Source organism: Macrotis lagotis, chromosome 1 (genome assembly GCF_037893015.1).
Source record: "Macrotis lagotis isolate mMagLag1 chromosome 1, bilby.v1.9.chrom.fasta, whole genome shotgun sequence".
In the NCBI taxonomy this organism is placed as follows: Eukaryota; Metazoa; Chordata; class Mammalia; order Peramelemorphia; family Peramelidae; genus Macrotis; species Macrotis lagotis.
Window position 1 is genome coordinate 388,349,335 of NC_133658.1, and position 17,213 is coordinate 388,366,547.

General features: G+C 36.6%; 1 protein-coding gene across 1 annotated transcript in view; it reads left to right on the forward strand.

Annotated features, from left to right (window-relative positions):
• LOC141502212 (phospholipid-transporting ATPase VB-like) overlaps nt 1-15,319 on the forward strand; it is a 102,285-nt gene extending 86,966 nt beyond the window's left edge. Inside the window, 4 exon segments of the mRNA XM_074206868.1 lie at nt 2,947-3,027; nt 4,827-4,931; nt 9,109-9,296; nt 12,491-15,319. Of these exon segments, the coding sequence (XP_074062969.1) occupies nt 2,947-3,027; nt 4,827-4,931; nt 9,109-9,296; nt 12,491-12,980 (864 nt within the window). The 3' untranslated portion in view covers nt 12,981-15,319.
• Nucleotides 15,320-17,213: the final 1,894 nt, after the last annotated feature.

Below are 17,213 nucleotides of genomic sequence, written 5' to 3' on the forward strand. Positions count from 1 at the left end.
AGGAGCTAGGAAATTGGCTTTTTTTAAAGGAAAACAACAAATTAGATAAACCATTAGTTTATTTGACTAAGAAAATGGAATAGAATATTATTGCCAGTATCAAAAGTGTTTTTTTCAAGGATATCATGGGAATTGATGGGGGCGGAAGAGAGGGGAGGAAGGAAAGAGACCTAGCAGTATCAGATCTCCTTCTATCTATACTATAAAACTTTAATAATGAAAATAATCTGGTACTGTATAAGAAATATCAAAGTAGAACAAATAATGTTTTCCATTTTTCTATTTCTTTTTATATATTATATATATTTCTTATCATATATATAAATAATTTTAAATACTTAAAAATAAAAGGGTTTTACAAAAACAAGACCAATATAGTTATAATTAGAAGAAAAGAAGGAAACTGTGGGAAAATCTTTATAGCAAGCTTCTCAGATAAAGATCTCCTCTCCAAGATATATAAGGAACTTAATCGAATTTACAAGAATGATAATCAAAAGATGTGAATAGGCAGTTTTCAGAGGAAGAAATCCAAGTTATAAATAGCAAATAAAAAATGCTTTAAATTGCTAATAATCAGCAAAATGCAGTGAAATAATTCTGAGGCACAACCTCATTCCCATCAGATTGGCAGAGCTGATCGAAAAAGAAAAATGAAAATTGCAAAAGGGAAAATAGGCATACTAATACATTTTTGGTAGTACTGTGAACTAGTCCATTCTGGAAGAAAATTTGAAACTATGCCCAAAAAACTATCAAACTATGCAAACCCTTTGTTCCAGTGATACTATAACTTCATTTAATACTTCTAAAGAGATCAAAGAAAGAGGGAAAGGATTTATATGTACAAAAAAATGTGTATAGAAATTCTTTTGGCAAAGATTAGAAACTGAGGAAATGCTCATTTGGAAATGGCTAACAAGTTAAAGTGTATGAATGTGATGGAATACTATTGCAATGAAGAAATAAATGGCAAAGAGAATCATTTCAGAAAAAAATTGAAATGATTTATATGAATTGATGCAAAATGAAGTTAGCTAAACCAATGAAACAATTTATATAATAATAGAAATATTGTAAGGATAATAACTTTGAAAAGACATAACTGATTAACCCAATGACCTAGCATAGCTCCAAAGAACATATGATGGAACATTTTGCCCATCTCCAGATAAATAACTGATGGACTCAGATTGAAGCTTTATTTCTTTTTCTTTGGTGTTTTTGGACATTATTAATGCAAGAATTTATTTTACATGACTATTCATAATTATTATGAGTTTGGGGTTTTTGCCTTCTCAGTGCATGGGAGAGGAGAAAGGAGATTATTGTTTGTGCTTCAGTCTCAAAAAGGACCAATGACATCTTGAGGATAATGTCTTAATTTACTCATGAGTTGAATTTAAGTGAGGCAAAGTTGTGCAAAGTCTTTAGCCTCAGTCTCTTATCCAGTATCACTGAAATCCAATGACAAGACATAGGTCAGGACTAGTAATGACCTGAATGACTTTGATATTTCTAATTTAATGTCTTTTCCAGATCTCAATTTGTCTGAGGCAATGCCAATTAAAGGGGGAAGGAGATAATTAAATTAAAATTTTAAAAATAAAGAAGTAGGGGAAGGCATGCTTAGAAAAGCAATACATGGAAACTTGGAGAATTTATAGAATAACAGAATATCAGACTGGAAGAGGAATTATAGAGCATAATTTGACCCATATATGAAAAAAATCCCTCTACAATATACTTGACAAGTGATCTGACTTTTATTTAATATTTAGGATGGGAAACCACTTTTGAATAACTCTCTAATTTTTTTTAATGCCTTTCTGCTATCAAGCCTAAGTTTACTTCTTGGCAGCTTAGTAGAAATCATCACACTTGCCTATGTCATCACTTCAATGCCATGATAAGACACTGGAAATCCTTAAAGTTCAAGGCAGAAATTGGGAATAAGTTGGCTAGAATATTCAGGCTCCATATACACTCCTGAGTGTTTATATTCTTTTCTATTTTTACTCTTAAAAACAATATATTTGTTTGATAAACTACTCATTGACTATAAAACAGGGGATATTAACTTATTTTTGTGTCATTAAGCCCTTAACCAGTCTGATCTTAATATATGAAATAAAATACATATGGTTAGAAGGAAACAAATTATATTAAAATCCAGCTATAAAAATATTTTTTTAAGGTGCATGGACCCCGGGTTCAAAATACACTTCCAAAAGAAGATATTATACCTGAGATATAAGTTGTAAATTGTCCTGATCTTCCTCATGAATGTAGAGGTGATTAAAAAAAATAAGAATATTCATTACTCAAGTCTATGCTCTTTTAGAAACTAGTGATTTTAGCTGATTTCTAAGTCTTTTGTGGATAATTTATATTATTTGTAAGTAGATAATTTATAAATAGAACTTGAATAGAGTTTGAATAACTGTCATGCAAAGCCAAAGACCACACCAAATATTATTGTCCCAATATACCACCTACAAGTAGTCTTTTAAGGGAGTAGAAAGAGAATCAAACTTAAAAATGGGTTGTCTGAGTGCTCATCCCAACTCTACTACTCATCCTCAATGTGAATTTGGTAACAATAATAAGATTTAGAACTAGAGGGGATCATGGAGATCATCTTGTCTATCTCCCTCAATTTACATGTGGGGGAAAAGGGGTCCAGAGAAGTTATATGATTCATTTAAGGTCACATAGGTAATAACTAGAAGAACCAAGATATGAGCTTAGATCCTCTGACTCCACTACATCATACTTCTTTCTCTCTTCAGCCTGGGTTTCTTCATTTATCAAATGAGGTACTTGGACTGCAACAGATAATCTCTGAGGTCTCTTCCAGCTCAAATACACTGAGTCTGTAATTTTTGATCAATCTTTAGAGGTCAGTTTTGATGATGGTAATCTGGATGAATTCCTTCCCCACAGTTCTACAAGCTATCAACTTTCTGGATTGCAATGATGGATGCTTTCTATCAGAGCCTTGTCTGTTTCTTTATCCCTTATTTGGTAAGTTCCATAACCTACTTTCCAGTTTTAAATCTGGAGTGAGGATTTTATCCTGTTTTGGCATGTGAATTATGTATTGTGCAATGTGTAGGGTTGAGTCTAGAGTTAAAATGTTCTCCTAAATCACCAGGTGAATATAGGCACCTGTCTTTGGATGAGAAAGAAAACCCAATACAAGGTAACAAAAACTCATCAATTCCTACCTTTTGTAAATCCCTGCACTCAAGGGTATTTATGATATGCTAGGGAAAACCTATCAGTTAGACTAATCTTTGTATAAGACCATAGATGCAGAATTGGAGGCAACTTTATAAATCACCTGGTCTAAAATCCCTTCACTTTCAAATGAGAAAATTGGGGTTTAGAGAGAAAGAAATTAACCTAAAGTCACACAAGTTGTAAGTGAGAAGGCAGACCAGACCCAAGTGTATATTCCCCACAGAACCTACCTCAGTACTGGTCACATAATAAGTTAACCTATAAATGATTATAGAAGAGTGAATAACTTAATCCCAAGAGCACCTGGAGAATCCACTGCTGTGCATCTACATAGACCATCTTACATGTCCTTAACCTACTCCCTTCTAGTCTTGGTTAATGCACCAACATCTGTATAGAGTATTCCCAGGTTTCCTTTATTTCCTCCAGATGAAATGATCTCTCCTCTGAAGATATCTGACCTGAACATGTTTTTTTCTCTAATGTTTCTGGCTGCCATTGAAAATATACATATCTGAGGTGGCTAGGTGGCACAGTGGATAAAGCACCGGCCCTGGAGTCAGGAGTACCTGGGTTCAAATCCAGTCTCAGACACTTAGTAATTACCTAGCCGTGTGGCCTTGGGCAAGCCACTTAATCCCATTGCCTTGCAAAAACCTAAAAAAAAAAAAATACACATATCTGACTTGAGTTTGCAGTATTTCTCCTTCCCATCAGAAATTTTCATTCTTCTAAAATGTCTTTTCTCTTAGATAAATGCTTCCATTTTTATTACACCACACCTTCTCCCAAAATGCCAAGGAACAGGGGCAGCTAGGTGGAACAGTGAATAGAGCATCAGCCCTAGAGTCAGGAGGCCCTGAGTTCAAATCCAGCCTCAGACACTTAATAATTACCTGGCTGTGTGACCTTGGGCAAGTCATTTAACCACATTGTTTATTTGGTTTTTTGCAAGGCAAACAAAGAAACCAAGGAATAGATGGCCATTACCACACATACAAATGGTATCATTATGTGCCTCTTTTTTTGTTTTTTCAACCCATCTTTTTTAAAAAATTCCCATTCCTTCTCCTCCCTCTGTAGAATATAAGCTCCTTAAGGAGCTTTTGTATCTATATCACCAGCACCTAAAAACAGCTGCTTGTCAGTTTGTCAATCCATAAACACTTATTAAGCTCTCAGTATGTGCCAAGCACCTAGATACTAATACAAAGACATAAATGAAATAATCACTGTCCTTAAGGAGTTTAGCCAGGGGAGATAGTATTCACATAAGGTTATAGGGTCCTATATGAGTATATAAATTAATACAAAATTAACCTAAGGTAAGTTAGAGGAGAAGGACACCAGCAGCAATGAGGAAAGGATTGGGATATGGAAGATGCTTGGTTAAATGCTTGTTCAATCAAAGGTGTTGGTTTTGATTTTTAATTAAATGTTTAACTGGTGCTTTTTTTTAACATTTCTGCCCTTCAATAACTCCCCTATTTCTTTCTATCCCAGCAAAGACTACATAAGTGAAACTGATTAAATGGTCATTTCTGTTCCTCACCTATAATCTCCATATGTCTCTCTTGCAGACCTACAAGGACTCTGACATTGGTGTCTTTGCTTTTGGAACATCCATCAATACCATCTCCCTCACCACACTCCTGTTACACCAGGCAATGGAAATGAAGACATGGGTATGGACACAATATGATCATAAGTTAAAAGCAAGAAAGAACCTTAGAAGATATTTAGGCCAGCCCCACCATTTTGCAGATGAAATAACCAAGAATAAGAGAGATTAAAATGGATTAATCAAAATTAAGCTGTAAAAGAAGCAAATCTGGGTTTTCTGACTCCAAATCCATCATTCTTTCTTCTGTATAAAGTGGTTTCCTTGTAATTACCTCTACAAGTACTTTGGCTGACATTCAATTAGCTGTCTTCATAGGTCCTTTCCAATTATAAGATGCTGCAAGTCTGTGAGGGCCAGGAGACAGGTTGGGAGCATTCTAGGTTGGGTCTGCATTTAGCCTTAGCCTTCACAATCTGGCCTTTTTAGTCTTTTTTTCCTATTCCCTGTCTTCTTGTCATTCTATGATGCAGCTGAACAAGACTGGTAGCTATTTGTTTTATCCTATTCCCTCCCATCTCTGTGGAGCTATACAAGCCATGCTTACATGACTCAAACTCATTCCCTATAGAAATTTTTCTCTCCCTTTAATTGCAAGCACTTACCTACCCCACCACCTACCCCTCGATCCCTTTTCATAAAGTCTGTCATGATCCTTCCAGGTTCCCAAATGAAAGTCATTTATCTCAATGTAACTCAAATGTTACAAAACAATTTTTCTTAATTTTCCTTATTGCTCTTAACAAATTCTCCCTTTTACTGTTCTCATCAATTATTCAATCAGCAAACATTTATTAAAGGCCAACTGTGTGCCGAGCCACCAGGAAGACAAAAATAATCCAGGAGAAACATATACATAAATGAAATAAAGTACATACTGAAATAAAGAGCATATGCAAATAAATGTGTGGCTAAATACATGGTTGTTGAGAATGAGGTTATACTGGGTTTGGAGTCAGGAAAACCTTAATTCCAATTTGACTTCAGACACTTATTAACTGTGTGACCTTGGACAAGTTACTTAATCTCTATGTGCCTCATTTTCCTCAACTACAAAATTAATATTAGCACTTAGCTCCTAATATTGTTGTAAGTATCAAATAAGATAATATTTACAAAGCATTTATTACAGTACTGGTACATAGTAGACACAATATAAAAGCTATTGTCATCATTTCTGTTTAATAATATATAATTGTTATTATTATAACTATCATAAACAAGTAGTTAAGAGAATCATAAAGGTTTCATGGAGAAGGTAGTTCTTAGGCTGTGTCTTCAAGGAAGAAAGGGACTTGAAGGTGAAGTGGAAAGGCAGTCCAGAACTGAGCGATTTGTGAGTGTATGTCTGCCATTGCTCCTATACATACATTACTCAGTAATCTTACATGTAAGAATTGGCATTTTTAATTTTTGTACCAGCAGTATCTGCCAGATGACAAGCACATAATATATGTCTATGGAAAAACTTTGCATTTGCGAGCTATGTGACCATGGACAAATCACTCTGATCCTTGATTTCCTCATCTATAAAATAAGACATTTTGACTAGATGGTCTCTACAGTTCTGGTCCTTAAAGACCTTAGAGCCTAACTGGGGAGACAAAATAGTTAAATGCTAAATTATGACATAGTAACTATATTTGTTAGTGCTTCCAAGGAGGGAGAGATTAGTGACAGGCAAAAGACTTCTTTGGATGATGGATATGAACTGCATAGACAAATGAGAAGAAGAAATCCTGAGGGTAGAGGAAGGACAGGGATGGAGAACAAAAAGATTTTGTAAAAATAAGCAGAGTGTTTGGAAGAAATAAAAACAGCAAACTCATTAATCTACTTTTGGAGCAAAATAATAATGTTGGTGAGCAGTGAGAAACGTTGTTCCATAGACAATTCAATTCAACAAGCAAGAATTAAGCTACCTATTATATGTAAGGAGAGGGGAAATGTCGTATAATGTATAAAAAGTCCCAGCTTAGAGTCAGAAAGACCTAGCTTCAAGTTCTCTTTTAGATATGTTAGTGTTGTGAACATGAACAAGTGATCTAACCACTCAGTACCTCAGAGGCAACTTTTTAAGACTGAATTTCAGACAGTTTGTTGATCTACAGTCATTGACTAAATTTCCATAACAGGAGCTTCTTTCACAAATACAATCACAGGTCCAGGACCACTCCCCCCCCCCCAAAAAAAAAGTAGCACTCAGGGAATCAAAGATAAAAAACATTAAGCAATCCTAGTCCTTCAGAACTTTACATTGTAGATAAAATGAGGCCATATTTTAGTACTTAAATGTTAGTTCTTCCCAAATAAAAATGCCCTTATGATTGTAGAAACAAATTCAATAGATAGTAGAAAGTGAATAGTGCTCCAGAGCACTACCCACTGAGTTAAACTAGGACCTGATCATCTCAGGCACTGGCTATAGAACAATGTAGCTTTAAATGTAGCTCTTCTCATCTAAGGTTTAACCCCTATGCATGATTCTTATTCAACTGTGCCACCAATGGATTTTTTTTAACTCAGTAATACACAATCAGGCTACCATTGTAACCAAGACAGATGATGAGGCTGTTAAGATTTGGGAAATTTTCTGATTGGTCATTCGATTCTCTTTACAAAGAAGTAGAATTAACATCCTGAGTCATTTAACTGAATCTGCTGCTTCATTCATCTTTTCTAAAAATGGCATTTTTAACATCTTCTCCATGCAGTTTTGTAGTAGTAATCACTCAACAGAAGAGACTGACTAAGTTAATTGAATCTCAGGCATCTGAACCCCTTCAGTTACTCTTTATGTCCATTAAGCCTGCAATGATCCATCACTCAGAGGAATCAAACAGAATATGAGATTCAGTGCCCTTGGAAAAGGAGCTAGTTGTTCAAACCATGGTGCAAAAATTGTCCTTTCAAAGATGCTCTAAGCAGGGCAAAGCCTATAATAGTCACATAAAAGACATTATGGTGCTGGACCTGTGATTGTGTTAGCCAATAGACCTCCCAAATGAGGAAATTACCTCTACCAATGCTATCTGTATCATCTCTGAACTTAGAATCTTGGAAAGTCGCCTGCAGCACTAAGAGATTGAGTGACTCACCAGAGTCACTGGTAACAGAGGCAGGAGTTGAACCTAAGTCTTCTGACTCCAAGGTCAGTTTTCTATCTACTACATCTCACTAATTTGCAACAGAGTTATTTTGAAAGAGTTAACTCGAATTCAAATATCCATTTTTTGTACTATTCCCAAGGTATATCACATAAGGAAGCAGGCAAAGACAAGGCAACAAGCATTTATAAGTGAGTACTGTGTGCCAGTACTGTTTCAAGCACTTCAAGAGTTTTGTATTCCAATGGGGAGGTGGAAGGAGTCAGGAGAGACAACACAAAAAAAAGGAAGCTAAAAAGGTTGAAGGTAGAAGATACTTGAGTGGGAGTATGGTAGAGATGTCCTGAGAGTCACATAGCTGAGGGAGAGAATAAAAGCATGGTCATACCCAAAATGGAAACCCCAGGTGGAACTCACAAATGGTAGAGAGGATCAGAGAGATGAAGGATGTTCTATGGGGGGAAAACCACTAGTCACAGAGAGAAAGTTCTAGGGAGAGAGTTGCTAAGGCCCAGTAAGGTCCTAAGAATAAGAAGAAAGTGAGGAAAATGAGCAGAACCAGAAGATTATACACACTAATAACAACATGGTATGATGATCAACCATGATGGACCTATTCATTTCAGCAAAACAATAATCAAAGACAATTTTAAGGGAATTGTGATGAAAAATACCATTATATCCAGAGAAAGAACTGTGGAGTTTAAATGAAAACCAAAACTTATCATCATCAATTTTTAAAAGTTGTCTTATGTATTATGTAAATTTGTTATCTCTAATGTTTTCTTTCTTCCTTTTGGATCAGAATCTTCTCCCACAACACATTCAGTTTCGATCTATGCTTAGCATGGTTGCAAATGTAAAGCCTATATCAGATTGCTTTCTGTGGGATGGTGGGGGCCAGGAAGGAGAGGGAAAAAAATTGTAAAATTCAAAATCTTGCAAAAAAAGATAGGTAAAAACTACCATTGTACAATGTAGTTGGAAAAAAATAAAATATTTATATAATTTTTTGAAAAAAAGAAAGAAGAAAAAAAGAATTAGCAAGGCCAGGAAATGCTACTAATTTGGAGAATTGCTACTAGTTTCCATTGATTTTCAATATACTATCACTACATGTTTTCTTATTTGCAGACATTCATCCACGGGTTCGTGCTCATGGCTAGCTTCATGCTTTATTTTGTGGTCTCCCTTGTGTACAATGCCACCTGTGTTACTTGCAACAGCCCAACCAACCCCTACTGGATTATGGAGAAGCAGTTATCAGATCCCACCTTCTACCTCTTGTGCTTTCTTACACCTGTTACTGCCCTTCTTCCAAGGTTAGCATATTTAGACTGTTCTCTCAAAGATCACAATGAAGCTTCATAATACAGTGGATAGAGCACCAGGTCTGGAGTCAGAAAGATTCTTTTTCCTGATTTCAAATCTGATCTCAGATTTACTAGCTGTATGACCCTGGTCAAATCACTCAACCCTGTTTGCCTTAGTTTCCTCATCTGTAAAATGAACTGGAAAAGGAAATGGCAAATCACCCTAGTATCTCTGCCAAGAAAACCTTAACCAGGATCAAGAGGAGTTAGATATGGCACTAGAGATATGTCTATATATCTACAATGCACAGTCCAAGGATTGTGTTCAAATTTCTCTGAGACTTATAGAGCTTTTGTTTTAGTGACAATATGGGACAGTAAGTATTGTGAATACTGAGCAAAAGGTTCAGAGTTCTGGGTTCTAGTGTCAGCTCTTCCACTGAGCAGCTTTGTGACTTGGGCAAATTGTATGACCTCTTCAGGTTTTGTTTCTATAAATGTGTATAATAATATTATTTCTTTCATTTCCATTCCCTCTCACCTGAAGTTATTATTGAGAGAAGGAATAAAACTAAATTTAAGCATACTTTAAAAAGAAGCACTTTATATCAACAGGCTAGTGTTATCATAAAGTCTACTGTTTATATAATTTCTCATAAAATAATAATGATGTCTTACATTTCTATACTATTTTCCTCATAAAAATTCTCCCACCTCTCATATCACTTTATCTTGGCAATTATATTATGATGTAAGTAGAATAGGATTCTAAATTTTACTAATGAGTAAATTGAAGAATAGGGAAAATCATGGATTTACTCAAAACCAATAATGATAACAATTAGTAGAAGTTTTATAGCTAGCATTTATATTGCTCTTGAAGATTTGCAAAGACCTTTACAAATATTACCTCATTTGTTTCCAACAACCACCTTGGGAAGTAGATGCTAATATTACAAGTTCAATTACAACAAATCAACATGTAAATTAAAATCCAGACCCCTGGATCCTAGCTTCCAGGCTCCCAATACTAGACAACCTCTAAAAGATTGAGTCATTGTTTAAAGTGACTAATATAGACAAATGCCTCTAAGGGAGACATATCACCACACAGGTCAGTGTCATAAATGATCTTAGAATTAGCTCTTGGAGTAAAATACAATTTCTTAGTATTAGTCACTGTTCAACTTGAATGAATTTATCAGCATCCGATAGAACCAAGAGACAATCACAGAGCCAAGGAGGACTTCTTTTGAGTAGTGTGGGGGAGGGAGGAGCTTATCCACAAGAACCATGTGACCAAGCTCAAGGTCTTCTTCAGGGGTTCACATAGATAAACCCAGAAATTCATTGCATTTGCATGGGCTTTAGTTTTCTTAGGCTATAACCTTGGACATAGACCCAGTGGAGGTGAAGTTACCATCAATCAAAAAAATAAAAAGAAATAACATATGAATCATAAAGAACATTTTCATCCAACCCCCTCATTATTCCAAATCCAGAAAAACAGGACACGGGGAAATAACAGGGGCACAAGTGTGTGTGTGTGTGTGTGTGTGTGTGTGTGTGTGTGTGTGTGTGATCTATTTCATTCTTGACTGGGAAAAAGTTATTTGTAAAAGTTACTATTATTCCTAAGAAATAAAACTTTTTGGGTAGACAGCATGACATAATGAAAAAAGCAATGCCTTTGGAGTCAGAGGACCTGAATTTAGATCCTAGATCTGTAATTTATTAACTGCAAATTATTAACATAATTATTTGTGACTTCAGGTAGGTCACTTAACTTCTCTGGGTCTCACTTCCCTCATCTGTACAATAAATGACTCAGACTTGATGATTTCTTTTCCTACCAATTCTAACTCTTATACTCCTGCACTAAAATTATTGAGTCCACTAGTAGGGTGCCAGACTTAGGAGATGTGTATAGAATCTTTCTTTTACCAATTATATTCTCCTTGGATCCAAATTGTGATTCATTTCTGTTTTACTTCTTAATGTAGTGCTTCATAGAGTTTAGATGAAATTAACTTCCCTCTCTCTGCATAGGAAGTCCTCTAGTGACTTTGTCCCTCTCAGTCCCCAGCCTTACTGCAATTTGGACATTAACCGAAAGCATGATTTTTGTTCAACATTCATATCAATCCACTTTCATCTTTAACTCTATTTTCTCTACCAAGTATTCAGTTAAAATTTTTTATCCCCTACTTCTTTGGAGATAGAGCCAAATGTGATCTCGATCTCTCTCGATCTCTCTCTCTCTCTCTCTCTCTCTCTCTCTCTCTCTCTCTCTCTCTCTCTCTCTCTCTCTCTCTCTCTCTCTCCCTGATTTTGCCTTCAAGCCTAGAGAGGTACCTCGCAAAGATAGCAAATCAATGGTGAACCAGATCTACTACTCAACTTCCCTGACTATTAGTCCAGAGTTCTTCCCCCTATACTATTCTGCTTATAAATGATTAATGAGAAGTTTCTACAATAGTCTATACCAAAAGATAAGTCAGTCTTACAATCTTATCCTATACCTCCTTACCACTTATTGTCTTCCCTTTCCACATTCCGTAGTCAAACTCTCTGCCTTTCTCATCTCCTATCCCAGCACCCAGTGCATTCTACTACTTGTTCATGTTGTTTCCTGTGCCTGGAATATCATCTTCCCCCTCTTCTGCTGCTGTTTTCCTCCCCAGACTTCAAATACCAATGAAAGGACACTTCTGGGAAGCTTCTCCTGATTCTCCCTGTCCATAACAATTATCTCTTTTGGAGCTCAAATAGCACTTTGTTTTGTACCACTTTCTTCATTTGTATCATATCATTGTAAATTAATAGATAGGTTTATGTCAGCTCTAGACTTCATAAGCACTTTGAAAGCTGGGTCTATGTCTTATCTAGACATTTCATCTCCCCCAGTCCCCATTACAGAATTCTGCACAGAGAAAACATGTAATAAATATTGTCAGATAAACTACCTAACCTACCACAGAATCTTCCATAGCCCACTCAATCCTTTGGGCCATCAGGGTTAGGACTTCAGACTATTCTTAGGAGTGAAGCAAATCTTTTGAGAGTTAATATTCCCAGAATAATGAAGATATCAATTTAGGAGTTCAACTGATTTGGATGCCAAGATGGTGTTTCCATTTGGGGGCTGTGACTATATCTATTTATAAGTGTTGAGGACTCATTATCTTTCCATCTCCCACCAGGTATTTTCTCCTAGCTCTGCAAGGGACCTATAAAAAGTCACCCCTCCTGAAAGCTCAGAAACTGGACAAATTTCCCAAAGAGAAAAGGGAGTTGGCCATCCAAGAGTGGAGAAGACAAAAAGAAAGACTGTCTACAGTTTGCCAAGCAGCTCCATCCCCTGGAAATGCCAACCTGAGCCACCTTCAGGTCCCCCAATTTACAGAACAGGAATCAAGTGACAACTCCCTAAAAGATTACTCCTCTCCCATGAAAAGACATGTTGAAGAATGGGTGCTTAAAAGAGACAGAAGTAGCCCCCAGCCCTGCCCAAGGCTTGGGGGGTATGACCAAAGCTCACCTAGCTCTCCAGCAAGGCCATCCCCAGATGAGCACCTCTTGGGGCCTAGTAGAGCCAAAGCTTTTGGAAGATTCAAGAGTCCACAAACTGACAGCCCAGGAGCCTCAAGCAGAGGGAGCCACCGCCGCTCCCAGAGCTCATTGACTATATGAAGGGCCTTGTGTAGAGCTGCACATGCAGGGACAGACTCTAAACATGTTCACATAACATGTTATCTTGTGACCTCAAGCCAGTCACAATCCTTCCTGGGCAAATTAAATAAGAAAGGAAAAGGGATCAAGCCTGTCCAATCAGAAATAATGATCTGGAGAAAGGGCTGGTTCTCCCAACTCTAAAAAAAAAGAAGCCGTTTGTTTCTTTTTCAGAATGGAGTCCATGGAGAGTGAACTAGGACATTTCTTTAAGACATGGCCCTCTAGCATCCAGCTCCAGAAATCCAAGTTCTGAATCACTTTAATGTGGGGCATAGCTCTCATGTCAATAATTTGACCCACAGGGTCAGCTAGGTGGTACAGTGGATAGAGCACCAGCCCGGGAGTCAGGAGGACCTGAGTTCAAATGTAACCTCAAACACTTATTAATTACCTAACAGTGTGACCTTGGGCAAGTCACTTAACCCCATTGCCTTCTGAAAAATAAAAATAATTTGATCCCCACACACCCCACCACCACCATCCTTCAAGCATTTCTCCCTATTTCAGTAGACACAGGCCCAGAATTGGAGCAAAAGAGTTTTAAGTTTCTTTCAAAAATGAGCCCTTCTGCCTGGAGGCCCAAACTTTCCTATATTCACTATGTTAGGCTTAGTTACCATTTATCCTTGAAGACAAAACTTGTTGGTGCTCCACTCCATTCCCATTCCCCATGAAGTTCAGATTTGAATTTTACTTTTGATATCTATTTTTTAAGGAGGGAAGGGGGGGACAGAGAGAGGGAGAAAGAGGGAGAAATGAGTATTAGTCACTGTACAAACTGTATTAATTTAGAAACAGAAACCAAGGAGAACCTCTTTTGGGTAACCAGTATCCACAAGGATTATATGACCAAGCCCAAGAAGTGGAGAGGAAAGAAGGAAGGGTTAGAACAAAATTAAAAATATCAAGAAGAATGTCAACAGGATTCAGTCCCTCATTCAATCAATCAACAAGTATTTATTAAGCACCTGTTAGGATTACAGATCACACTAGGACCTGGCCACATCCAATTGACATTTGAGTTGGTTTAGGACATAAAAAGAAATCCTGCTTCACACATTGAATAGAAAACTCAGGAAAATCAGTACCTTGAGGAGGGGTCAGGCTCTAAAAATATGAAAATGATTCAAAGTGTTTTAATGTGTTAATAAATTAATGTTAGAGCTATAAAAAATTGTTATGGTAATCTAGGGATGTTTCAAGGATATACCCAACCATGTGAGGTTCTGTCTATCACAAAGCATCACACTAGAGAGATAAGAAACCTCTTCAATAATTCTTGTGGCCATAGGAGGAGAAATTCCCTCTATTATTTCATTTCAGCAACTCATTCACCACTTATTCTTCAAGATTACTTAAGCCACTGAGTGGTTGTGACTTGCTTAGGATTACATAGTGAGCATTTGCCAGAAGTGAGACTTGAACACAGGACTTCTTGACTCTAGGGCTAGTGTCCTGTCTTTTTAGGATGCAGAAATCCCTCAACCATTGAAGTATCTGCAATGCCTAACTCATCATGGACTATGAAAAAAGCCTTCCATTACGAGGATAGAACACATCCCAGCTACCATTTGGGAGGGTGCAGTTGAATGAGCCAGTCTTTTCCTTACTCAATTTTAAAACCTTAGGAGCCATTCAAGGCTTTCTGACCTAGTTACTGTGCGTAGATTGAGTTTATCAAAATATGTCTACCTCTCACATTTTATACAATCTAGTGTTACCAGCACTGGAGAGTTGGTTAATTCTAGGTGTTTTCTGTGATGCTTAGGAAAACAACAGTACAACCCATCACAATACAAAGGCAAAAGCCAAAATGCAGAGTTCATCAATGCCTTGCCTTCTACCTTAAACATGTCTACAGCTCTCCATATGCCAAAAAAGTCCAAGGTCAGAGACTAACGTACTATTTCAGAGTTATGGAGAACAACACTGACTCTGACAGACAACCAGTCTCTTACCTAAATGCTAAACTGCACCAAACATCATGTTGTGGTTGTAGTATTTGATGAAAACTGTCACAGTCTCTATTGTCCCACACACACACACACACACACACACACACACACACACACACACACCTGTTTTTTAAAAAAATAAAACCAAATGTGATTATTCAACTTGCCTTCTAACTCAGGGTAAAAACTAACTATGTGGGGATATTTTCCCTTTATTCTGATAATTCATATTAATGGTTGGTATTTAATGTATTTTATATTCTTTATCTGGTTTTGACTGACTAGAGATATATATGTATAATTTCTCTTGTAGGGGAAAAAAATAAATGGTTTTTTCCATAGACAACCATCAATGGAAATCTTCTGTCAATTTATCTTTTCATCAGTATTTTTCTCTGTCTCTCTGAGCCCCATTTCTTTAAGTTACTCACTCAATGTATTTACAATGTGCATGATCCAAGCATGGTGCTACATGGGGAAGAAGAAAAATAAAAGACCTTCTTTCAAAAGTTGATGATCTACAGTTCAGTATACAAAATGAAGGGTTAAAAACTAGACCTTGATTGGCATATGGAAGTACAAGATGAAGAAATTCCTTCTATCAATGCAGATCAGAACCTCACCTGCAATTTGTAGAATTAGAGAGTTAACTCAATCCCTAAGAGATTGAAAGATTGTCTAGGAGCTTACAAGTGGTATCTGTAATAGAACTATAATCTTCCCAGATTCAAAACCAACTCTCCATGTGCCATATCATATTGGTAATATACACAAACATTAAACAGCTGAATTATGATACATATAGGCAATGCAGTAATAACAGCAACAATACCTGCCATTTAAGTGTCATTGTGATATCATAATATTATAAATGTATAACCAAATGGGACCTTAGTTGGTACATAATCCAATTCCCTAATTTTAGAGATGAGGGATACAGGTTTAGAAAGATTAATCAACTTAATTCAAATTACATGATTCTCAAGTGAAAGAAATGAAATTTGAATTCATCTCCTTTTCATATTTATAAAGTATTTTTAAAAAGTCATTGTGGAATGGCATGATTAGGGGAAACTTCACACAGGCGATTTGACTTGAGCAAAATCTTAATAGGTGGGTAGAATTTAATTGACCAAGAAAAATAGAACATTCCAAATAGTGAAACTAAGAATGATTGTATAGCCAAAGTAGTCTAAGGACAGCTGGTTTGTTCGGTGGATAGAGAACTGGGTGTGGCATCAAGAAGACAAGTTCAAATCCAGCCTCAGACACTAGCTGGGCAAGTCACTTAACCTTTATTTACTTAAGTTTCCTCAACTATAAAATGAACATAGTGATGGATGGTACTTACCTTCCACAGAAATTGGGAGAATCAAATGATATTTGTAAAGTATTTGCACAATGTCTGACCATGTTAGATGCTTGATCAGGGCTTATTTCCTTTCTTCCTATTGCCTTCTTTAATCATTTCTCTTGCAAGGTTAGAAAAAGACTCCATTATGGAATAATCTCTTTTGCTTAATGGAGAATACTTCTTTAGTTGGAAAGAGAGCAACTTTGGATAAGGGGATTCAGAGACCATGCAGGAGGAATGGCATAGGTTTTTTATTTGTTTTATTTTCAAAGTTAGTCTTTAGACTAAACTAGTTGGGTGGCTTTATCATTTCCCCCATTCTTCCAGCTTTTCACTTTCCTTTAAAACAACTTGATTAAAACCAAATTCTTCAAAGCACTGACTAAAAGGTTCAACCATTTAGAGATTTCCTCCTAGGTTTCTAGTTGCAAGTCACACTGGTCTATAAATATAGTCAAAGAATCATAGCCCTTTCACAGAATGTGGTAAAAGAAAAGACCAGGAGATCAGACCTGAAGTGGTAGCTCCAGACAAGCTCAGCATTGACTGCTTATAAGGCATCAACTCAAATGTTTTCTTTGTATCCCCAACATTTAACACAGTCCCTGGAACATGTAGATATTTAATAAATCCTTGCTGACTGGCTGATCCTAGGAAAGACAACACATGAAGAAGTAAATAAATTGGAAATATTCTAGAACTCTTTCTACAAATATTCCAGGAATATCAATGTCCGAAGCCTTTTCTTAGGGGTATGGGGCTGGAGGACGAACAGGGAGCATAAGCTCAAGTCCTCTGCTGGGGTATCCTAATAGGATCAGCATAATGGGTCAGGATCAGCATAAGGTGCTTGATGCTCTAACAAGATATGTCCACTAGGAT